This window comes from Thermobia domestica, chromosome 6 (genome assembly GCF_964235325.1).
Source record: "Thermobia domestica chromosome 6, izTheDome1.hap1.1, whole genome shotgun sequence".
Taxonomy (NCBI): domain Eukaryota; kingdom Metazoa; phylum Arthropoda; class Insecta; order Zygentoma; family Lepismatidae; genus Thermobia; species Thermobia domestica.
Genome location: NC_137459.1, coordinates 70,149,768 through 70,175,346, shown reverse-complemented (window position 1 = coordinate 70,175,346; position 25,579 = coordinate 70,149,768). Strand labels below are relative to the sequence as shown.

Here is a 25,579-nt window from a genome sequence, read left to right as displayed (position 1 = left end):
TTAAGCACAGGCTCGGCAGGAATTAACTCCCCATTAAAAACTGTTCATAACTGTTTTAATACTTACGAATGTTCATGAAATAAAAAGCATTTTTTCCTTACAATAGTAGTGACTGCATTCCGGAGAATTAAGTTCAAAAAATTGAACCTAGATCCTTACGTCCCTCGGATCTTTACTCACAAGGAAATTTATAACAGAGTAATATGCATAGTTTTACAAGGGCAATAGACCATCTTCATGTTGCCACCAAGTAAATATATAATTGACATACAGAATACACTTTAACAGTTTACAAAAACAAATATACAGTACATATGATATGTAAATAAAGTCAAAACCTACCGTACTGGGTGACACGGAATGAATCAAGCCTGTAAGGGTCAGGATCAGCAAGAAACTTAGATACACATAGAGGAAGCATTTTCAAACTCATCCTTTCCTAGTTTGATGGTTAGCGTCACGAAACTCTAAGAACTGGTTATTTTAGCATGGGTTTGAATTAGCATGCCTACTAGAAATTTATTATTATTATAATAATTAATAATAATAATAATATTTTAAGTAACGAATCTATATTTTATTTCAATGAACATTAATGTAGCATGTATCATGCATAAATGCAAGAATATCATAAATACTTCACAGTTACGTAAAATAGGAAATTAAATTATGTATACTAAAACAAATCACTAATCCACCTGGTCTTGTCTCTAATGTGCACGTGGTCCCAGGTTCAATTCTCTGTGGGAGAGCACAAAAAATTTCGGAATTAGTAACTTTCATTAATTATCCGTCTTCTTTAGTCTAAAGGACAAAATCGTGAGGTGTTAAGCTTAAAAAAAAAATCTTCCTTTTTTTCTCTAATATATATAAATGGACAGAAAGGAATTCAGAAAGATGTTAATCAATGAAAGTACGTTCAATACTTTGAACAGTTGATCAGTATTTCGTTATGTATGAAAACAAATGATCAGTAAATCATATCTGATGTTATAGGTTACTTTAGCACTACAAAATTTGTCAGTTACGTTTGCGGGGACCGCGGGGGCTGTGGTAGAGTGTTCACCTCTGGTGCATGGGGTCCCTGGTTCGAGCCCAGCTCGCGCCAAGTGAACTTTGTGATGGACAAACACTGTGTGCGTGGGTTTTCTCGGAGTTCTCCCGTTTCCTCACACTTTCTTCATTCCACCATTTCATTTATTTCTCATCATCACCGTCTTCTTTAGCCTAGCCGGCATGAATGTGGGACGTAAACTCAAAGATTTCATTTCATTTCATTTCAGTTACGTTTGCTACTGAAACGTTGACATTACTCGTCATCTCTTAAGTACTTGTAAAAAAGCAGTAGTAACGTAGTGTTGCTCTTTATGTTGATTTACTAGTAATAGGAAAGAAGGTTTAGTACCTACCATTTCATTTATCTATTATTATTATTATTAGCAGATGGAAACAATAATACATTGCAGTCTACTAGTTCAATTTCGGTAAAGAATTTACTTTAAATATCACGGAGAAACTGAGTCCTGTCACATCTTCAGTGAATTTATTCCAACCTTTGTCCAGTACACAATTACAAAAAATGACTTTCAGCATACAGAGGAACAGAAGACATAACAGCGTTGTTTATGTACATTTACGTGGTTCAGTGGCCGGATTTAATGTGATAAGCTGGCATTCTCTCGCTACAACCAAGTAGGAAAAGTAACTTAATTTTTTTCATACGTGATAGAAGAAAACATTATACACTTAGAACTGCATACGCATTGTTTATCATGCCGTTTATATGATATGAACTTGCATTAGTGCCCGTTCTTCGCACGGGAAAAATACTACAACAAATATAAACCGGGAAATTTAAATATTTTATCAAACCCCTCCTCCCAATTCCGCCTTTAGAAGCGTAAGTTTCAAATATATATATCTCGCTACAAAGTAAGATAAATTTAAATATTTTGGAGATTGTCTTCTTTTCTGCATCGAAGCGGTATTTTTGAAATCGCTGAAACGTGTATTCCCTTCGCGTTAACCAGTAAATGCCCCTACATGTTACTGTGGATAATATTTTGGATTCTTCCTGCTCTTTCATACAGAATTCCTCTCAACTCGAAGTCTCGCATGGCACTCGAACAGCTCGTATGGTTACCTCAGTGAACCACTTCCAATCACTCCTTTTCCCTTCTAGGTTAAATATATATATATATAAAAAAAAAAGAAAAAAAAGAAAGGGGCCATTGCACTAAAGTTTGTGGCACCAACTCCTTAAACTAAATCATGTAGTGTTGCAGTTATTAAAGAAAAACTTTCTTGTGAAATACGAACAAAATTAGAAGGCGTTTTCGCAAAACTTCGCTCAAAGAAAACTTACTCCAAGAAATATACTACTACTTGTAATTCTTTTTTCTTAATAAATGACTTACATGTTAGGGTTATTATTAAAATATTTTTTTAATAAAATAACTAGCATCAATTACCCGCTTCGCTGGGTTAAATTAAGAAAAAAATAGTAATATGTTCCGTTAGTCAGTCACTTCTTACTATTACTAAAGCTGATATCGGTCATTTTCGATTATTTTTGTATATATTCCCCTCCCCTCCCCATGTTGTGGGGCACGGCATCGGAAGTGTCATTGTTCATCTCAGCGACTCCAAAAACTACAGATTCGACACTAATATAGGTCATTTTCGAATACTTTTAAATGTCTCTCCCCCTCCCCCACTTTAAGTTACACCGTCAAAGTGATATGACGAAAACCATCTAAGGTTCGAAGTTCATGTAAGTTGAAAATTTGATCGAAATCGGTCTGGTGGTTCAAGAGTTATTAAGTTTTATTTATTTTTATATATCCCCCCTCCCAACCCAACCCCTAAGTTTTATCGTCAAAGTGAATAGATAAATATCATCCCAGGCTCGAACCTCATCTATGTTGAAAATTTGCTCGAGATCGGTTGGGTGGTTCAAGAGTTTAGTTTTTTTATTTTTATGTATAAATCGAAAAGAAGTAGGAATACAATACCCCGGTACATCAACTATTTATTGATTTTGGAAAGGCTTACGACTCGGTTAGGAGAGAAACATTATACAACGTTCTTACAGAATTTGGAATACTGAAAAAGCTAATTAGATTAATTAAGGTATGTTTAAATGAATCCCAAAGTAAAGTCCGGGTAGGAAAATTTTTGTCCACGAGCTTTCACGTCGAGAATGGCCTGAAACAAGGAGATGCGTTGTCGCCATTATTATTCAACTTAATCCTGGAATATGATATAAGGAAAATCAAAGATAGCAACCAGGGTCTAGAGTTGAACGGTGTTCACCAGGTTATGACGTATGCTGATGATGTAAATTTAATAGGGGATGATAGGAGAACAATAGAAAGAAATGCAGAGATTTTATTAAACGTTTGCAGGGACAAGGGTTTAGAAATAAATGCAGAGAAAACTAAATACATGGAAGTGCGTCGGGACCGTAATACGGCAAATTATGGATGCATTAAAATATGAAATAATACTTTTGATAAAGTGGATACTTTCAAATATCTAGGATCAATATTAACAGAGGAAAATCATATTCACGAAGAAATTAAATGTCGACTAAAAGCAGGTAATTCGTGTTACTATTCAGTTCCAAATCTCTTCTCGTCGCGAATTCTGTCGAGGAATTTGAAGCTTAAAATATATGAAACGATAATCATGCCTGTTGTTCTGTATGGTTGCGAAACATGGTCGCTTACTCTGAGGGAAGAACATAGACTGAAAGTATTTGAGAACAGGATCCTGAGAAGAATATTCGGACCGAAGAGGAACGGGAATGGGGAATGGCGGAAACTTCATAACGAGGAACTACATAATATATACGGTTTACCCAACATTGTTAGGGTCGTCAAGTCTAGGAGGCTTAGATGGGCAGGTCATGTAGCTAGAATGGAAGAAAGTAGAAACGCTTTCAAAGTCTTGACTGGAAGACCAATCGGAAAACGACCATTAGGAAGACCTAGGCGTAGATGGGAGGACAATATTAAGAATAGATCTCGCAGAGATTGGAATACAAAGTAGAAACTGGATTCAATTGGCTAAGGATAGAAGTTAGTGGAGAGCTTTTGTGAACACGGCGTTGAACATCCGGGTTCCATAGGCCATAGAGTTAGTCACTTAGTTAGTTTTATATATAAATCTACCCCTCTTCTAGGTTCTACCATCAAAGTGAAATGACAAAAAACATCCCAGGCACGAACTTCAACTATGTTGAACATTTGATTGAGATCGGTTGGGTGGTTCAAGACTTACTAAGTATTATTTATTTATTTATTTATTTATTTATTTTTATAACTTCCCATCCCCCAAGTCACATCATCAAAATTCTTTTGAGGGTCATGGACAATTGGGTTGAATGATTTACCTTGTGCATAACTCGGGATGGGGGACACGTAGAGCACGTGCTCCGCCATGCGTAACAGGTAAAATTAGAAAAATAAACAAACTGCTGCACAAGACTGCACTTAATTAATATATTAAAAAAAAAACACATTTACACGTGACGTTTCGATCTTCTAGCCAAGATCCTCATCAGACGTACATCAGAGTGTACGTCTGATGAGGATCTTGGCTAGAAGATCGAAACGTCACGTGTAAATGTGTTCTTTTCTATATTAAATAAGTGCAGTCTTGTTCAGCAGTGTGTTTATTTTTCTGATTTTATTCGCAAGACGTTGACTATGATTGTGTCAGGTAAAATTAGCAATTTGAAATGCCTGTAACTTTTGAACAAATTAAGATATCAACAAACCGATTTCACCATTGTGTTTATCTTTAAATTCTAGCCTAAAATGATGTACCGCATGACCATGTTCCCATTTAAAAATCTTGACGCGAATTCAAGATGGCGGCTTTTAAGATGGCCGCCATCTTGGTCAAAATCACAATCCAACTTCCCCCTCGGCCTACTATGTTACTACATGGTTGTTATTCACTATTTTCTACGAACACGGATTTTACAAGCGCTGGTAAGGGACTTATGGCCCACCCTGTATTTACTTATGGAATAGGATTAAAATCGTTTGAGTCGTTTCTGAGAAAATCGTACCCCTTCTTGATCTTTTCCGAACCAATGAGTTATGAGTATGGGAATGTTAATAAAATCGTGATTTATGAAAATAGCTTTTTCTTTTCCTTCTTGAGAAAACTACCCTCATCTTTAGAAGTAGGAAGAAAATTTGAAAAACTTATCTGGAGAATCACATGAAAACGTAAGTTCAAAATTTGATTGAGATATGTTGAATGATGTGATTTCTAGGCGATTATACATCAAAACGAACAGACGGAGTCGAAAAAACACCTTTTCTGTATCTATGGGTTATGAAACATGTAAATTCGTTGAAATTTCTAATTCCACCTATTTTTTTTTTTTTTTTTTTAATATGTTGTTTCATCATCATCATACTTTCTCTCCCTCTGTCGCTCGAAAGAATAAAGCTGAAGCGTGTGTTTAACTATTTTAAATGTAAAGTTCAAAAACCAAATTTTATGACACTAATCGTAAGAGATTCCGAGACATGAACACCTTATAAAAACTGCAACCACCCCATACCCCTTTTCACACTGAATTAAGAAAAAAAATCCTTAGTGATACCTTACGTTTCAGTTTCAAGTCTAGCTTATGCACTTTGATCTAGGCATTGGTTACTCAGTTAGGAATCATCCTTTAATGTATATGCTAGCTAAAATCACCATTTTTTGCACAGGGCAAATGTTCACGAAAAATATCTGAACCCTCTTTGGATACGCATTTCAACGAAAATGTAATTATAAAATCCCCTAAGATACTCTGTGTTTGATATAAATGTTGAACTACTTCTTAGGATATATCTGTTAAGCAATGTGATTTCATACACTTGATGTAGGTACTAAATAAGTTCCAAAATTCATTTCAAACGGGCAAGCAACAGATAATGTCGATTACAACGTGGCAACGACGATTCCCTTCCCCTCTTAAAATCGGAATTTTGGAAAATACTGGGTCACGTGTCCACTTATTTGTAATACAGAATTTAATCTTCCTAACTTAAGGAGCTCGAGAAATATTTATTTCAAAATAATATTTCATTAGTAATTCTGAGCCCCATACTCCCTTAAGATACGCTTTTTTAACCAAAACCTAGCTCGAGTTAGGTATTAAGTATATTTCAAAATTAATTTCAAAATTTTCAGCTGTCTTCCCGAGATGCGATTACAAACAATACAATGTCACTTTCAGTACATAGAAAAAGAAGTAGAAAATGCCTTTTTTCCTTTAAAATGGATTTTATTTAAAAAGTTGGGAAACGTGTCTGCTTATTTTTGGTGAACTTTGTATATACTGAATTTCATCTCCCTAACATCAGCAATTCATGTGGTACTCTATACTGGGCAAAACATTTGAATCCACTTTACCTGCCTTAGTATATGTATTTCAATTTTTATTTATTTTCTTTTTATTAATTGCTCTAGTAACAAAAGGAATTCTCTGTTCAAATCTCAAGTTTCTAGATATATTAGTATATCCTGAACGATTATGAGTGGGAGAGGAACTTTCGAAAACGCTGAAATACGTGTTTCCTTGTTTTCAATTAAGACCTTGCATACGGTTGCATACGATTTCAACCGCTGTCATCCCGAAAGGACTGCCATCAGCAATAGTGCTGTGTTCAAAGTGCTGAAGAAATTCTTAGAAACCCAACACTATGGTAGATCGACCCAACACTGGCAGACCATGCATGACGACAAACAAGGCAACAACTGTAGCAGTTTTAACATCATTTAGTAAAAGTCCCGAGAGAAGCATGCGTATTGTAGCGAAAGTAGTGCTAGTCGAAACTCAATCAAACGCAATGTCAGTGAAAAAGTGGCACATTTACAAGCTGCAACTTCACTTAAGATCCAGAGCGTCGTTTGAAATTTGCTCAACGGGCCACAGAGCAGCTACAACAAAACCACATATTCGCCTCTGACATATTATTTACTGACGAGGCGAACTTTTACGTGTCGGTCGAGGTTAACAAATAGAACATGCGATACTGGTTGGGAAATACAATCAGCATTAGCTCGACACATCCGCAGTTATTTCTGGCAAGGTGATGGTGTGGTTTATGGAAGACTCGCGTTGTGAGTCCATTCTTCATCGACGGGACCCTAACGACGATGTGTTATCAGCTCATGTTAGAAGACATGCTGCCATCACTGCTGTCGGATGTAGGGCCAGTCCCTACATTTTTCCACCACGATGGCGCCCCATCCCATTACGGTACCTGTATACGCGAGTACCTTAATTAGTAGTTTCTTAATGCATGGATTGGTCAGTGAGGTGCTCTAGAATAACCACCACCTTATCCTGATCTGGTCCCACTGGATTAATACCCGTGAGGCCATAAGTCTCTTGTGTATGCAGTAAAAAAATAGGAAAGTTCGGTATCTCAACGAATGAATTGTACACGCATGTTTCAACATTACATCCGACACTTGGCGCAAGGTTTTGTGTGACTGGGAATTCAAAATGCATCTGACAATCAACCGGAACGGGAAACACGTCATGTAACAGTGAGTAGTCCTTGCCGTATAACTAAACTGTCATGTTGGGGACACAAAAAAACAGCCATAACTTCTTAACTGTGAGCGCAAGAGCAAAACTAACACTACCAATCATTTTCTACGACAATTTGCTATTAGAATGACATATCATATGTATGGTTTCCATTTAAGAAACTGCGTAAAATTCAAGATGGCGGAAGTCATTGTGATGTGACCTCAAACATTTTCCTTATCCCTATTTCCCACCTATATGTTACTTTGGTTATATATTTTGCAATGTTTACCACTTATTACGTTGTTCATACACTTTTGGACCACCCTATATATATATATATATATATATATATATATATATATATATATATATATATATGCACCGTAGTTCTTCAAATTCAAAACGCCATCGAATGTAAGTCACACCTGAATTTTCGCTTTTTTTTTTTCAGAAAAAGAAAAATCTTCAAATTTAAAGCGCATGAATATGCGAATATTCATATCATAACTTTGGCGCTGATTATTTAAACATTTATAGGATACATGTTTTGTAATTGTCTACAAATATATGATACTTTAGCTTGCAACATTGGTATCTTGTGTCTTATCAACTTTTTTGTCAATCACTTTCACTATTATCAGAAATTTGTGGACACTACTGATTCCTTACGAAACAGACCGTACAAGAGGCCGGCTTCCCTTCTTTTCATTCAGGGAGAGTGATGTATAATTACCGGTATTAGAGACTGTAGTAGAGTTTATCTTATACGTGCATTGTAGTATCGTATATACATCTAATCTAAGGCGCACCTGAATTTCGGTCGTCTAAAATCCGACAAAAACCTGCAAATTACTATGGTATATATATACAAAATGGATGGATAGATAGATAGATATGAATGTAGTGGATTCCTCCTAGAATGCACCTAAAATAATCGAAACGACCAATTTTAGTGTAAAATCCACAGTATTCAGGGTTGCTAAGATGATTAATAGTATTTGTGAAGCCGTTTAAGTCGAAATTCATCCCGCATCGTTCTGGAGTCGGGGACGGGGGAAAAGACAGACAGTGCGGATTTTCAACATTACACTTTCATTGAAACGCGTATCCTAAGGAGGGAAGCGTTTCAAATATTTTCCATAAACATCATTCCCGTACGAGGAACCACACTTTTCAGCTAGTATATATACACTCGTACATAAATGAATGTAACGATGTTTGTCCGTAGATGAGGTTTTATACATAATACCTTATTAAAATGCGTATTCTAAAAGGGAGCAGGGGGTTAAAATTTATCCGTAAAATTATCTAACGATCCTGTCGACTTAGAAAACATAAAACTTGTTGGTGTATATAGCAGTGGATTTACTTCATTTTTAAAAACGTGCATTTCTTTTCTTTCTCGTGTGTGTTCTAACCTAGATAGCCAACAGTTCCCAAGAACTACGGTCCCCTTCACCCCCATCCATTGATTTTCGCCCTCATAGCAGGGGTAGTGGACAAAGGAAGGAAAGAGCCAAGAGACATTTTCTTCTTTTTGGTTGGTTCTTTTTAAAATCTAACAGAAACAGAAAAGGGCAGTGAACAGTTAGCAAGTGGACATTGAAAACATAGGCTGGGAGTAAGCAGCTCAGCTGCGATTAAACATTGCATTTCATTTCGCAATCATTAAAATCGTATTCGTGGCGCAACAGAGCAATACATAGACGTTATCTACAAACATCAAGTGTTACTGAACTATATCAAGCCGTCACATAATTATCATAATAATTCAACAACGCTTGTGTAATGTAAATAGTTAAATTGTAGATTTGCTTAGTGTTAAATATATGTTATATCAAACCGAACGTCCCGTTGTGTATCTGTGGACTGAGCTTGGTCCTATGAACATAGTCCATTACAAATCAGGTCCTCCGATCACACAATAAAACTTGGTACATATATATATATATATATATATATATATATATATATATATATATATATATATATATATATATATATATATATATATATATATATATATATATATTCATTTAAAATAAGTTGACTGTGTTACAGGATTTCGTCGTCTTCAAGAGGGCATCAATCAATATATATGTTTCAACATGTATGTTCCAGCATAATTCTGCAATGCATGGATCAATTTCAAATTAAATTGATGATACCCATGTTATTTATAATCTCACAAAAGAAACAAAATATTGTGGGGGTAATATGAAAAATGGGAAGGGGGACAAGTAAAAATAATAGAAAACAACCTATATCAATATCAAATCCACAGTTCATTGGGTTTACTGGGGTCGTTGAGGTGAACAATTACACTTCCAATGTCGTTTAAGTTAAAGTTTAGCCCCATTAGTTCCCTACGGGGTGGGAAATGTAATATGAAAGAATAATCGAAAATTATCTATATTACTGACAAATTCATATTTTCGGGGTTACTAAGCTGATTAGTGACAATTCCGATGACATTTAAGCTCAAGTTTAGGGAAGAATGAGGATGTAAGCTTGCCGGGGTATCTTATTTATTTATTAATTTATTTATTTTATTTTTTCACTTATATTGATAATGGGAACGCCCAAGGCTTTGCTCTTCGTTATTTATTTATTTAACTCGTTTCTTTACTTTCAAATATTTTGTATAAACTTTATTTTCCCCGTGCAAAGAACGGGCACTTCAGCTAGTAAATAAAACTGAATGGATCGCTACAGTGCCGGCGATTGGACGTTAAAAGTGGGGGGGGCAAGACATGATCTGAATATTTGTATACAGGACCGGACCCAGGATTTTCTGAGGGGGTGCACCAATAACTATCAGTAGATTTGAATCAAATTTAAATTTTTTAAAATGCCTTTAGGCATCTGTGATGTGTATGAGGAACTGACTTAAACTATTGTGTTTAGCAAAACCTCTTTCTTTTAAGCCCGAAACGGAAACATGACATGAAATTTTAGGAAAGTGTATTATTGCTATTTCCACTGCCAGTTTCTCACTTTAGATAGTGTATATTCAGAACGGGGGGGGTCACATGCTACGGTGCATCCCCCTAAATCCAGCCCTGTTTGTATATTAATGTTAGTTTACCTGGTTGATGCTAACACTTTGGTATGACGAAAGGTTGTATAACTAATAGGATACTATCTTTCTGAATTAATACCGTATATCGTATTTCATATTTTATTAAGTAACTTGACAAGAGCAACGCAAGTAGATACTAGCCCTTTCTACTCTTAAACAATGAAGGTGTAAGAAGAGATTTGATTCCTTGCTCATGAACATAATATTCTGTCAGGAAAATATTGTGTGATCAGATTATTTAATAACAAATTTGCAAAACAAATAAACAGAAAGGATAAAATTAATCATAGTAATGAAGCTTGTTTTGCAAAAGTTATATTGAAACTGGGGATTAATAAACAACTTATATTTTTAATTCCACACATACTATTAAATGTATGTTATAACTCTTAGAAAGACAGTAAACTACAAGCATATGCTACATTTAAAGAAATACTTTTCTAGCTTCTCAAAACATGTTTGTTGCTATTAGGTGTAGTTTTGGCTTTCTTGGAATACATCAAAACTCAACAATACTTAGAACTACTCCACACTCCAGTTATACAAAATAATCCTAAAACCTAGAATTTTGTCGAATTCACTAAATTTAATTGTATATGCACTCGTACACCCCTAAACACACCATTTCACTCGTATATTACACTGTAAAACAATGGAAAAGGTAGAAATTGTTTCTTATTACTCTCTTTTTAATCAATATTCCTTACTATTAGAAAGAAGAAAAGACATTTTAGGTACTGTTGATTTTTCTGCAATTAAAGAATAACTTGTAGAAGACTTTCGTTTTTCAAATGTTCTCTCAATTACTTTCAAAGCGGCTAACACATCGAGCCCTTGTAGAAAGAAATGAAAGTACGTTGGAATTGTTGAACTCTAATAGGTTAATTTTGGGGCCATTTTCCGTGGCAATTAAAACGCAACTCCTGCATCTTTCTTAACTCCAATGTTAGATGCAGGGAAGACAACCAATACGTACTCACGCAACGGCAAATATTATATGGCATCATTTTTTCTATGAACCAGTAATACATACAAAAACTTTACATTTCTAAATGAAACTATATACATTAATGGAGCACTTCAAAAAAGTGGGGTGGCAACTGCCCCCCTTGCCCCCCCCCTAATCGCCGCCCATGGATCGCTATTTGCCCGCTAACTTTTCCTAGACCGCTGGACCGATTTTGATGATCTTCAGGTGTAAACCCTAGACTAGCTTATGTTTCTAGCACACTTTCGGTTAGGGACTAATGTTTGACGGCAATGTCAAGATTATAAAAATAAATAAAACTTAAGAACTCTTGAACCACCCGACCGATCTCATGGTAGAACGTAGGGTAGGGGGAAGGATGGGGGAAGGGGTTGGACAAAAAAAATCTAAAACGTTTGCAAAAGTATGAAAATCATACCTAGTACAGCTTCGATCTGACGTGGAATGGAAGCATACAGCTCCTGAATCGTGATGTGTGGAATTTTATACTATTGCTCCTCCAAAACATGCTCCAGTTCCGTAAGGTATGCTGGTGGAGAGTAATGAGACCGAACACGTCTTTCTAACTCAGACCACAATGGCTCAATGATGTTCAGATCTGGTGATTGGGGGACCCAGGGGAGGTGTGATAGCTCCTGGTCATGCTACTCAAACCATGATTTCACCGTTTTTACAGCGTGACAGGGTGCCAAATCATCTTGGTAGATGCCATCACCATCAGGGAACAATATTTGGGTCATGGCTAGAATCTGGTCCCCCAAAATGGCCTCATACGCCTTAGCATTCATCATTCTATGCAGGGCTATGATGGGACCAGCAGAAAACCACGAAATCACTGCCCATACTGTAACAAAACATACTTTACAGTTGGGAGCAGAAAGTCTGTATCATAGGCCTACGACGGTGTTCTCCATACGTAAACACGACCGGTTGTTGGAAACAAAGTGAAGGTCGATTCGTCGGACTACATTAAGTGTTTCCACTGCTCATGAGTCCATGCCTTGTGGTCCTTGCACCACTGGATACGCCTCTTCGCATTTACTGCTGTGGTCAGGGGTTTCGCGATAGCGGCCTTGTCATGAATTTTCATTTTATGAAGTTTCCGTCGCACTGTTTTCGATGAAACCGGGTTCTGTAGACCAGAATTGAGTTCAGACGTAATTTTCATTGCAGTGGTCTTCTTTTTAGCTGCTACAATCCGTTTTAATGTCCTCCGGTACCTATCTGACACGATTGTCTTTCGACCACTGACAGGATTGTCTTTCGACCACTGTTGTGCTTTGCAGACGTCGTTTGCCCATGAATTGTGCATGCCCTCGTGACATTGGACACAGTGCCTTTCGATACCTTCACAATGTTCGCCACTGTTGCCACTGAAGCTCCAACCAGGCGGGCACCAACGATCATGTCTCTTTGGAAGTCTGTCAGGTCGCCCATTTTACCGCACCACTTTCACACCACGACACTCACAGGTGAACTGGTTACTGTTGACGGAAGAGGAAGGTCCACATGACATTGAAAACAAAACGATCGGCAACCGAAATATGTGTTTTACAGTGGAGGGTCAAACTTACATGTCCTGTATGAAATGTTTTTAGATTTTTTTGTCTTTCCCCTGTATATAACTTAAGAACCACCAACCAATCTCGATCAAATTTTCAACATAGATGAGGTTCAGACCTGGGATGATTACTGTCATTTTACTTTGACGGTGCAACGACGGGGAGGGGGAAGGGGTGATATAAGTAAAAAAAAAAATAATAATAAAATAAAATAAAAATAAAAGTGACTATCTTTGTGACTTCATCACTCTTGAACCACCCGATAGATTACGATCAAATTCTCAACATAGATGAGATTTGTACCTGAGATGTTTTTTATCATATTACTTTGACGAAGCAACTTAGGGGAGGGGGAGGGAAGGACACATTAAAAATTATCGAAAATAACCAATATTAGTGTCGAATTCATAGTTTCTGGGTTGTTGAGTTCAACAGTGACACTTACGATCCCGTTTAAATCCAAATTCAGCACCACAACTTGGGGGAGGAGAGGAAGAAGACATATAAAAATAATCGAAAATGACCAATATCAAAGAGCGCTTTAGTAATAGTAAAAAGTGACTGACTAACGATATATATATATTACTATTTTTTGTTAATTTGACCCAGTGAAGCGGGTAATTGACGCTAGTATATTAATAAAAAGAAGTGTACTTACAAGTGAAGTACTTTCCCTATCCTTATCAAAACTAGTCCCAAACATCTCCAAAATTTTCAATCTCATTGTCGAATTTATTTCAAGCATTCCCGTGAGGTCAAGGACTAAATTGCAACAAGTAGTTGAGGAAATCCTCTGCACAATAGGTAGCACTTCTTGTACGACCTATAAAAGAAAAAGAAAATCATCACATTAACGCTTGTAGGACAGTCTAGTAATTACGTATAGTTAGTAACTAAAGTTTTGATTTTTTCAATCAATTATGTAGCAATTCTACTTACTTGTATTATATTATTTATAAAATGCACTAAACTTTAGAACTGCACAATAAATGTGAAGCCTATCAAGTGTGCCTAGTTATCTTGATAACGGTTCCTTAACTCACTAAAAGCTGTTTTCAATTATACAATATTGTTCCAAGCTTAAAAATCTGTCTTTTGAAGTTCAGATATTTTTTTGTTTCTCTTTTATTCATTCATTCGTAGGCAGATCTCGAGATGCCATTTCGCTCTCTTCCAAACAATTATTTCAATGCAAGAGGCACTTAGAATAATTGTGCCAGTAGTAGCCACCGTATCAGTAGTCGGCACTGCGCATTAAAGTTACGGAAGTAAGAGAACAACAACAGATTGGAAGTTGGCCCACTAGATTCCTCGAAGTATCCTAGGTGATGCCGAATAACTTACGTAGTTCCAACGCATGATGAAATGCAACTGCTAAAATGATCATAAAGATGTGACGGCATTTTTCTCTCGCTCCGCTATAAAAAACATGTATATTTCTGATAACTTTCATGTGTTCGCAATTGTGTTTCTTTTAATGCACTGCGCATTGCCTTTATGAGAAGTAGATTACTTCAGTGATGGAATTTATATTTGTTTTCTTCTTATTTGAGAAGAGTGTGTGGCGAGTCACTACTGGATTCCCATTTATATAAAGTGCTTACTGCATCTGGACACAAACTACGTCATATGATATTTTCAGAATGCAGTACTATTTGTCAATGATGTGACGTCATTAAAGTGGTACAGCATTTATTATTGTTATCATGCAAGCTGTACAAAAATATTTCATAAGGCTATAAAATGAAAAGGATTACTATTCACATGACTATGAATATTCGTTAACATTTTGGCGACTTCAATCTCTATCGGAAAGGAGGAAAATTATTGATAAATTCTTTATTCAAATGGTATTGGATAACAAATATAGTAGCAAATATTGTTTAGAAAATATACGAATAAGAGTGCCGCATTATAGTGTTAGGAATCGATCGACATTGTTAGCACTAAATTCTAAACGTGAAATACTGAAAAAAAAAAAAAAAAAAAAAAAAAAAAGACATAAACCTGTCAACGGGACTTCCTAATCAAGCCTAGTCTATTCGATAAACATAACAAAGATATGTTCATGCACAAAAAATTAGGTGCCATGGACAACTGAGTAAGTCCATAGGGCCCATTAACCCTGTTAGTATAAAGAAAATCGTAGACTCGCAGTGAAATAGCTATTGCATCAACACTGTTCATTAGGAAGTCATGGTTTATAGTTCATTCTCTTCAGCATGAAACAAGCTTTCTAGAGGTGCTATGTACTGGAACCCATAACGTACTTGAACAGGGAAAACTGGGAAAATGTTGGGAAAATTCTTTCTAGAAATCCCTCCCATCAACTTTGGACCCCTCTGGAATGGTCCCGGGAAAAACCCCACAATCCAAGTGTATCTCGAAAAATGCTATAGGGGATAAGAAATGTGTGTACCAAAATTTGTATTGATAGACAGAATAGATATGAGGGGAAATCGTGTATTCGTGTACAAGCTTTTCCCTCATATCTATTCCGTCTATCAATACAAAACTTGGTATATACATTTCTTATCCCTTATACTATTTTTTGAAATACATTTGGATTGTGTGCTTTTACCCGGGGCCACTCCAGAGGGGTCCAAAGTTGATGGGAGGGATTTCTAGAGGGAATTTTCCCAACATTTTCCCAGTTTTCCCTGTTCAAGTACGTTAGGGGCCGCAATACATAGCACCTCTGGAAAGCTTGTTTCATGCTGAAGAAAATGAACTATAAACCATGTCTTTCCACTGAACAGTGTTGATGCAATAGCTGTTTCACTGCGAGTCTACGATTTTCTTTATACTAACAGGGTCAATGGGCCCCAGGGACTTATTCCGTTGTCCATGGCACCTAATTTTTTGTGCATGAACATATCTTTGTTACGTTTATCCAATGGACTAAGTTTGATTAGGAAGTCCCGTTGACAGGTTCATGTCCTTTCCTTGTGAGAAGAGTGACAGTGTGTTACAGCAATTTAAAACGAAAATATGTTAAGAGAAATAACAGAGCTATTCTTAAAAAAAAAAAAATTGAACTGTTGTAACTTTATGACAAGGAATCTAGTTGCCAATGTTGATTTTATTATTATAATGTATCTTCAATGTATATTTATGTTATAATCTTTTATTCAAAGAAACAATCTTTTATGTTGAAACATGACAATAAATAATCAAGATTTTTTCGGAAGCCGGATATGCAGTTTTAAGCAAGGTTGGCTCATTCTTTTAAATGGTAGTTGAACGAAACTTTAACTTGCATTTCTGTTACTGGTGTATTATGAAATTGACTATTTTTATTATTATTATTATTATTATTATTATTATTATTATTATTATTATTATTATTATTATTATTATTGAAATTAGATGACCGCGACTAGTCGCTTACAGGGAGCCAAGACAACTACTATTCCTACTTGTGACTGGCGTAAGTGTTATCACTATAACAACCGTGATGAGATATGTGAGATTCGACAAGTGAAAGTGTATTAATACAAGTCAAGTTGAACTGAATTCGTAAGCTCCCAACGTGCCAAACTATAGAACATAGCCTCTCTTATCGAGCCGAGCCTGACCCTGGCCAAGCTCGGCCACCAAATATAGGGGCTTTATATCTTAGACAATATTAGATAATGTCCTTGACTTTTCAGGGGAAAATCAAATAAAGGGCGAAGAAAATACGGAACTAAAGATACAAAACAATAAATTGGTGGAATGAAGAAAACGGGAAGAAATGGGAGAGCTCCGAGAAAACCCACGCACACAGTATTTATCCCAGAAAGCCAATTTGATTGGATCTGGGGTTGAACCACGGACCCCACGCGCCAGAGTTAGCGTTCCACCACACTGATCCACCGCGGCCATGTCACGTGCTAGTAGGTTCATTTGGCGTTTATTGTCCTTTCCAGCAACCGGGCTATTACGTGATAGTGTTGCAAGTTTCGATGTAAAGAGATTATAGGTGGATCTAAAACTAGTGGGACGGGTTGGTCAATAAATATATTGGAGAAATGAAATGAATACACAAAGGAAAACATTTTGTGTGTTTAGTTATGTAAAAAAAAAGAAAAAGAAAAGAAAAAAGAAAAGAAAAAACAGAAACAAACATTTAAAAATACAAGTTATTGATGAAATAGGACAAAAAACAGTTTTAAGAAAAATGATAGTAAGAATAAAAGAGCGGCAAAGGAAAAAACACGTGTATGGGTAACTAGCAAGGAATGTTTCTCAACTGTAAAATGTGTATTAATAAAATGTAGGACCACCACAACAAATTTTTCTCGCTCCAGTTCCTTAAACTCAATCGTGTCATGCTGCAGTTAATGGTACATTTTCTTGTGGAATACGAACGAAGTTAAGGAGTTTTCGGAAAATTTTATCCAAAGAAAACATCCCCCCAAAAGTAAAATATTCCTTGTAGATTTTTTTTCCTTAAAATATGACTTATGGAATATATTAGGGATATTAATGGGATATTTGTTTATGGAATATCAACAAAATTGTATGAGTCTACTTCACAAAACCATAAACTCACCGTAATATTATTAAACGTGCTTATTAAACATGTTTAAACATTTAATTGAATTTGTACAAGAGTAATAATATTCTTCATTTTTTATAATTTAACATAAATTTTACACGCAGTGTTATGCACAACACTGTTCGGCGACCCCTTGGTACATTCTGGCATTGTGCACATACAGCTCAACGTTTATGCTGATTACCCTCGGCTGTGACGTCATTGACAGATTTGGATCGCTAAATTCTCACATTCCGGAAGAGCACATGTTTTAGGTGAAGCGCTGGTCCTAATCAACCTGATCTTGGATCTAGTTATGTATTTCTGTTCCGTCAAAACTGTTAAATAATCATGTTAACAATTGCTAACGATACACATAACACAGTGTGCTGATTTCTACTACACTCCCTAACAGAACTACTACACTCCCTAACAGAACTTTCCTGTAGATAGCCCTGGTCCCAAAGCGTCCTTAAGTGAGTTCCTTCAGTTCCTCACAGCCAAGTCTGCGAACCATGGAGATACTCACATCACCATCTACGTCACACTGATCATCCATTCATCTTCGTTCGGTGTTTCCACGAAATCGTAATGTTCTACGGATATCTACTTGTATCAGGGTAGGTGCATAATTGGACAAAGGAATTCCATGGAAAACTAGTTACACGCAAAACTGAAATCATGATGAAACAAAATTGAGAACAAAGTATACTTTACGTTCCCACTGAACACCTCACCAGATAAGGAGGGACTGAAATAATGCGGAAAGAAACGTAGCAGTGAAAAAATGAAATAAAAATCTGTAAGTTTTACGTCCCACGCTTATGCCGGTTAGACTAAAGGAGACGGTGATGATGAGAGATGAATGAAATGGTGGAATGAAGAAAGCGGGAGGAAACGGGAGAACCCCGAGAAAACCCACGAGCACGGTGTTTGTCCACCACAAAGTTCACACGGCGTGACCTGGGATCGAACCAGAGACCCCAAGCACCGGAGGTGAATGCTCTACCACTGAGCCACCGCACCCCAGGGAGAACACAGAGAAGACCCACGCACACGGTGTTTGTCCACCACAAAGTAAAGCAGCTGTGAAGAGTCAAGGAGATGTGTGTTATCTTGGGATGCAGTCACTTGACAGTGCTGCAAAATAGAGAGTAGAGTGTATTTTTGGTGCAGAAAGATACAACTAATGGGACGGATTTCTCAGTAAAAGTACTGGAGAAAACAAGACTAATAAATGAGGAGAGTATTTTTGTATGTAGAATTGCATAAGAAATAATAATAATAATCTTGATAGGGAGGAAAAGTTATGAATAAAAAATGGAATAACACAGAACAAAAAATTCTCACCTGACTTGGGTCACTTCACCATGCAGGACAGGCCAGCTACCATTATTTCCTTCATGCAGTTATTCTGACCTCCGCATTATGACTATGTATCGAAGTAGCAAATGAAATATAAGGTACTATTGACTTTATTATAGACATCTATTACTACTAGCCCTCAGCCCTTATACATACCTAGTGTTAAAATCTTAACCGTGCAAGTTAATGTGCTTAACGTTTCAATAGAAAGTAATATGCTATGCAAAGAAAGAAAGATTTGTTTGTGCATACCTCAAGTATTCTATTCTGAATATACACTGCTACTTCCATTGTCAGATCCTCAAGGTAGTATTGCATAAGTTCTTCGTCTATACAGGGTACTCTCTCAACACTGGGTTTAAATAGTTCAAACTTACAGTTCAACTTGTTTTTTACTATGGCTCCTGTAATACCTTTAAAGAAATATATATATATATATATATATATATATATATATATATATATATATATATATATATATATATATATATATATATATAATTACACGAAATAAAATAATCATATCATTCTGCACAAGTAAACATATGCACGATTATAAATTTGGGGGAATTGTAGAGAGCTAAAATCAATAAATTCTAATACAATGTTGCTTTGTTGCTAGATGTGGTATAAAATAGACTTAACCTTTAAACTACTGAGGGATTTAAATGTCGCAGCCCCCCTTTTACGGCGCCATTTAAAGCGTTTCCGTAAGGGTTTACAAAGACGTCGATTTCTTCACTACTATTTATCGAAGACACATGAAACAAAAAAGTTTTGTGTTCACGAATGTCTATGCTTTCAAATGGTACCACTTACGTGCCCATACCAAATACCAAGAGAGGGAAAAGTGAGGTCAAAGGGAAAATTTCGGGGAAAAACATTTTTTTTTTCACACTTTCGGCCCCTCTGGAGCGGCCCTGTGTGAACGTAGATATCTAAAAAAAAATCTGATAAATACTACTCGGTAGACTAAATGTGTGTACCAAATTTCAAGCTTCTATCTTGAAAATTAAGGCGGGAGAAATTTTATCAAGAATTCTCACAATGTTCCAGATTACCGCAAAAGACCCTGATCTCAGGTAAAAATTTTCACACACAGAGATGGTCCCACCAATAACATGAGAAAGGCCTTTCCGTAATGTAACCAGGAGTTAGCAAGTCTAACACAGGCATTTTCCATGTGACAACGGAAATATTTTATGACTTCTGCCAAACAAAACTTCAGATGGATGGCAAAGAAAGCAAAAAAATAGGGGGGGATGGTAGCTTGTTTGGGCTAACAATGGTGAAGTATTTCTGGCTGATTTTTTTCTTCAGTCCTCCAACGTCGTCTTAGCACCATTCAGAGATCTCTGACGCAGGACTAAAACAGGATTCCCAGTGTTACAAAAGTTATTGTAGTACTATTTCGAAATCGAAATATCCGTATTTAAGACAAGAAACAGCGTATTTCGAAAACGAAATATCCGTAGTTTATAGGTTAAAAGTAATGCAAAATATATGAATGAAGAGATTGATAAAACTCTTGAACAATTAGATGAACATCTTTCTCAATGAAAGAAATTGAAGTCAAATGTAAAAACGACTAGCTTCTAAGGTACCATAAGCGTGGACCACAGCGACATGCAACCAATAAAATGATTAGTTGTCAAACTATCTTTACCACTGAAGAATGCACCTAACTGCACTGCACATACTATACATCTGGATTGTCAGAGTTCACGCTGAATGCAGACATATTTAATGGCACCTATTAAAATTCGAAAAAAAAGTTTAAGAAAAAAGGCTGGTACTGTTTATGGTAGATTTATTCTGGAATAAAACACGGGGTCTCTCAACTGAAGAAACTTTAGCTTAGTGAAAGTAGTTTTCACAGATTAAATCGCCATCTATCATGACCCCCCCCCAAAAAAAAAATGTTTCGGATAAAATTTACTTATTTCTTTTCGTAGAATCCTGTCCTGCAGTAAAAAAATGGGTGTCCAAATGTAAGTTGTCAAAACTGCCCCCACTCCACTTCAGAAGAGCAGAGGTAGCTAATATTATGAGAGATGAATAGTCCACTCAAAAATAACATTTTATTTCTAACATTTCTCTCCGATGCTTATTTCTCTACATACTCTGCAATCTCCATTAAAAGAAGAGAGAAACTCATACTGCAAAATTTTCCGAAATCCGGACTTTTTCCGATTTTACCTTCCGGATTCCGGAAAGTAAAAATTCTGGAATTGGCCATCCCTACCTAGTAGCTGTTAAAATAATAATAATAATAATAATAAAACACCATAATGAATATATACTGCAAATTGTATTACTTTCTTTTAGTTGGAGATGTCTTATCACTTAGGTGGAGAATTGCTACTGCAGTTATTTACTGCTTTATGAGGAAGGTGTTATTTTTCACACACAAAAAAGTCGCCAGTATGTCTTAAACATTATCGTTTTCCCACCTGCAGCTGTTCCAAAGCACTGCAAACTATTTTTCAACCAGACGAAAGGTAATGAAGGAAAAGAAACCTTCAACAATCATTCTGATAACATTCGCTTATTGTCAACATTCCTACGTACAGTAAATACAAATTTATAATTTTTTTGGCTTTACGAAGTAAAGTAATTGCTCAATAATTAATATAAGCAGGCATTCTTAATTTATATTAATATAATAATTAATAAAACTAATAAGCGGATGATTGATGACTCAGTGGTAGAGTTTTCATCTATGGTATTCTAAGCCAGGTTATAAGGGTTTCGATGACTAATATTGTGTTTGAAAATTTTCCCAGTGGTTCTCTTGGTTCTCTTTCTTGTATTTCTTCCATCATCACTCATTAGCGAATTTAGTTACCAAAACTCTATAGCCATATATTCATTCTGTCTGTCAGGGAAGCAGTCAGTCTCAAGAACTATCTGATGGATTACCATCAATTTTGGTCACGATGTACAGAGTCAATAGTTAAGAATCGAGTTCCCTGATGAATGTAATATTCAAACCGGAAGTAGTACAAATCAACCATTTTCGGTTTTAACGTTAATCACTGTATAGTAAATATGGTAATAGATAGCGAGAAGCGGTTTCCTATAATCGACATATATAATTTTCATGTAGATAGAATGGTACCCAATTTATGCATCTGCTGAAAATAGTGAGCTTAGGTATTTAGGGAGCATTTTCCGCTTTAGAAAATGTGTGCTTGGTAAAGAATGTAGAGAATTAGCTGGGTCAAACGGGAAACAAATGAGAAAGTGTTAGAAATAGTAGGAAAGAAAACAATTTTAGGTGTAATAGAAACGAGGAAGAGAAACTGATTGGAACATTACCTTAAAAGGAACTGCGTCATGAAGGACGTGCTAGTGAATATGGTGGCAGAAGAAACAGGGAGCGAAGGAAGAGGCTACAGTTGATGGATGGTATTAAAACACGAGTCAAGTAGTATAAGTTTGATTACTTGACCTGTTATGAGTCAAGTAGTGTAGGTATGATGCGTATACATTGTTTAAGCCTAGCTATGACTTATTATATCTATTGATATATGCTGAATTTTGACAACAACGAGGTGAAGGTTGACTAGTCATATAACTTAAAACATGGATAGGAGATGTCGCTTACAGTACAATATTTAATTTTCTTTCCTGTGTGAATATGTTCGAAAAATGTATCGCTTTCGTCGCTCATAGGTAGCAGCAATGTAAAGCAGATGTAAATCATCGATTTCTTTGATTCTCGGTCAATTCATTCATCTTTTCACCTTTTCTAGTTTCTCAAAATGCCATACTACAATAGAATGATCAACACGTAGTTTCTTTGCAATTTCTCGTGTTGTCGTTTTACGCAGATCTGCTTCGGGGATCAGCTTCAATTCGTAGTGTCCAACAATCGAACGACGTTAGTGATCTTCCTTATCCTCCAAGAGTACAACAGAATATTTAGAACCAACCTTCTATTGTATGTTCGCTTACATTACCATAATGTGTATCTCACTTTCATTAATGCTTAAATTTGTTTTGGGTCCTCTGCGACCGAATTTAAATAGTTACACTGCATTAGAGTTTGGAAAATTGTATAAATTTGGTTTCCTATCGTGTCAGGCATGAAAATAGATGAATACACAGATATATTTCCTATGACATATATTTCTACAATCTCCTAAACATAAGTTTTCAGACGATGTTAACAAGGGATACAACCAGTATATTTTATTAGGGATTATATTTCTGAGCTGTCGGCATTTATGGCCATTTAGCCCGTCACGTATGAGGGTGACGTCCCTCGGCGAGCACACTATCCGAGGAAAGGGAAGGAAGCGGCCTGGGACCTATATGTTAGGTACCATCCCGGCATTTGCCTAGTGTGAATGAGGGAAACTCTGGAAAATCCTCACTTAAAATGACTGGCCCGAAAAAGCTGTTACACTTTTACGACCGAGTGTCCCCACCGGGAATCGAACCCGGGACCGCTCGCACCAAAGATGAGAGTATTAGCGACTACGCCACGCGGGGCCAAAGCATATTTTATCATCACTGATATGTGTCAAAATAAAAGTTCACGAATTCCTACGTTAATTTTGTGAAAACCGAGCGAATAGGACACGGGGATATCGTACAATCCATTAGCATATTGTATCCACATAGCTTCAAAACAAATTGCTACTTCATTTTGCGTATATAATGCTGGGTTCAGAAACGACCCGGCACTGGTCCTATTAATAAATTATTCCACAAAGACTACTATTTGCGTTATTTCCAAACGTCAAGTACACTAGACTCTACACTATCCGGTCTAGTTAAGAGGCAGAAAAAGAAAGAGAGGAAACTCTGTAATAAAATTAGAAATGTTTTGTAAACGATCTACTAAACTTGTAACGCTTTCATAAAAACGCGACTGTGCCAAGAAGAAACAGTCATCGATCAAGGACATTTTCTAAAACTAGATACTATATATTTTGACTCTTTTGGGCCTAGTTAATTTTGATCGCGAGGCGCTAAGGGTGATCCGTACTACTTACGGCAGTACGTCAGTACTCCTAATTTACATTTTTTTCATGTTTCCTGCAACTAAATTAGACATTATTAAATTTATTTTAAAATGTGTACACTACTTTTATTCTTTTTGACCTCCTTTTCGTGTAATATCGTTTGAACGTATGTTACAATAAATAACAAATATTTATAAATTACTTGTCTGTACTAAGTGTTCATGTAATATTAATAAGACAAAATTTGATGTAAAGAGTGTGTTTTTAATGGTATGTGTGGGGCAACAAGTGATTAATCATAGTACTCCAATGTATCCGACATTTTTGAATCCGGCTTGCCCTTCTGCAACATCAGACCGGATAGTCGGTAGTCTACTGTATATACATTTACGACACACGAGATTAGAAATTTTCGAAGGGAGACGAAAAGAGCTTGTCTAGAATTGATTTAAGACAAGAGAGAACCGTTTAGGAATCAAGGTGAGACTTTTACCAAAAAAATGAGACGAGACAATAAAACTTTTTCTCGTCTCGTCTCGTTTCGTGGGTAACACTAATATGGACATTTTAAGGAAGTAATTGTCATCCCTCTTCTGCTACTGCCCCGTCGAATCTCCAAAAACCCTTTCCTAGTGGTACCTACTGTATGTATTGTCCAAATTTCAAGTTTCTAGCTTAAGCTGTTTGGCCTGAACGTTGATCAGTCAGTTAAGACACTCACTCAGTTAGGACTTTTTTCAAATATAGAGATATATGAATACAGGCCGCTATTAAGGGGGAAGGAACGTGCCGCGGGCGTTTAATTGGAGGGGCGCCTAAAATGGCAATACATAGATAGATGTACATATAAATTAAGGGCGCCGAATTTCATGTTTCCCCCGGGTGATATAAACCCTGTATGAATAAGGAAAATATAATGTTCGTGAAGTTGACAAGCCACTTACGTCAGACCCCAATTTCGACTTTACACGTCACTGGTGCTACGTTAGTGTACGATAGTGACTCAAATCGTTACTACTCCACAGATAACGTGTGCTTTTTTTAAAAAAATAATGAGCATGGGTCTTCTAACTGCATGCCAACAGGCGCATATCTAAGAATCATCTCAAAAATGAGGTGAACCGTTAGTGTAATGTAAGTGCTCATTAGTGCCATTAATATTAACGTTAATGCTCTTGGCGTAATAATATGACTTTAACAACTTTATACATCAGGCTCACCTTATTAAAATTAGCCAAACGAACATAACACCACGCTCTTTGTTAGAGTCTCAATGCGTCCCTATATTCTCGGGAACATAATGCGCAATGTGGATCTCCCCTGACGTGCCCAAGTCAGTTTTTTTTTTTTTTTTTTTTTTGCAACTATTGTTTATCTGTTATTTATTGCTAGTCTGCAAAGTATTCCTTACCTTAATATGTCCTTGTCCCTGATACTCATTGCGTATGTGCATTACTGTTAAAACATATAAAAAAAAAAACAATAGATAAAATCTGCTACTTAACGGTTCATATTTTTTCTTTTACAGT

The 25,579-nt window shown here is 36.3% G+C and overlaps 1 protein-coding gene across 3 annotated transcripts in view; it reads right to left on the bottom strand.

The window, feature by feature from the left end:
- Positions 1-25,579, bottom strand: part of LOC145688047 (serine/threonine-protein kinase ATR-like) — a 297,516-nt gene that overhangs the window by 234,628 nt on the left and 37,309 nt on the right. For all 3 annotated transcript variants that reach the window (XM_081761752.1, XM_081761751.1, XM_081761753.1), the window contains 2 exons: positions 19,327-19,487; positions 13,846-14,010 (listed from right to left, as the gene is read on the bottom strand). In XM_081761752.1, the coding sequence (XP_081617878.1) occupies positions 13,846-14,010; positions 19,327-19,487 (326 nt within the window). The remainder of the gene's footprint in view (positions 1-13,845; positions 14,011-19,326; positions 19,488-25,579) is intronic.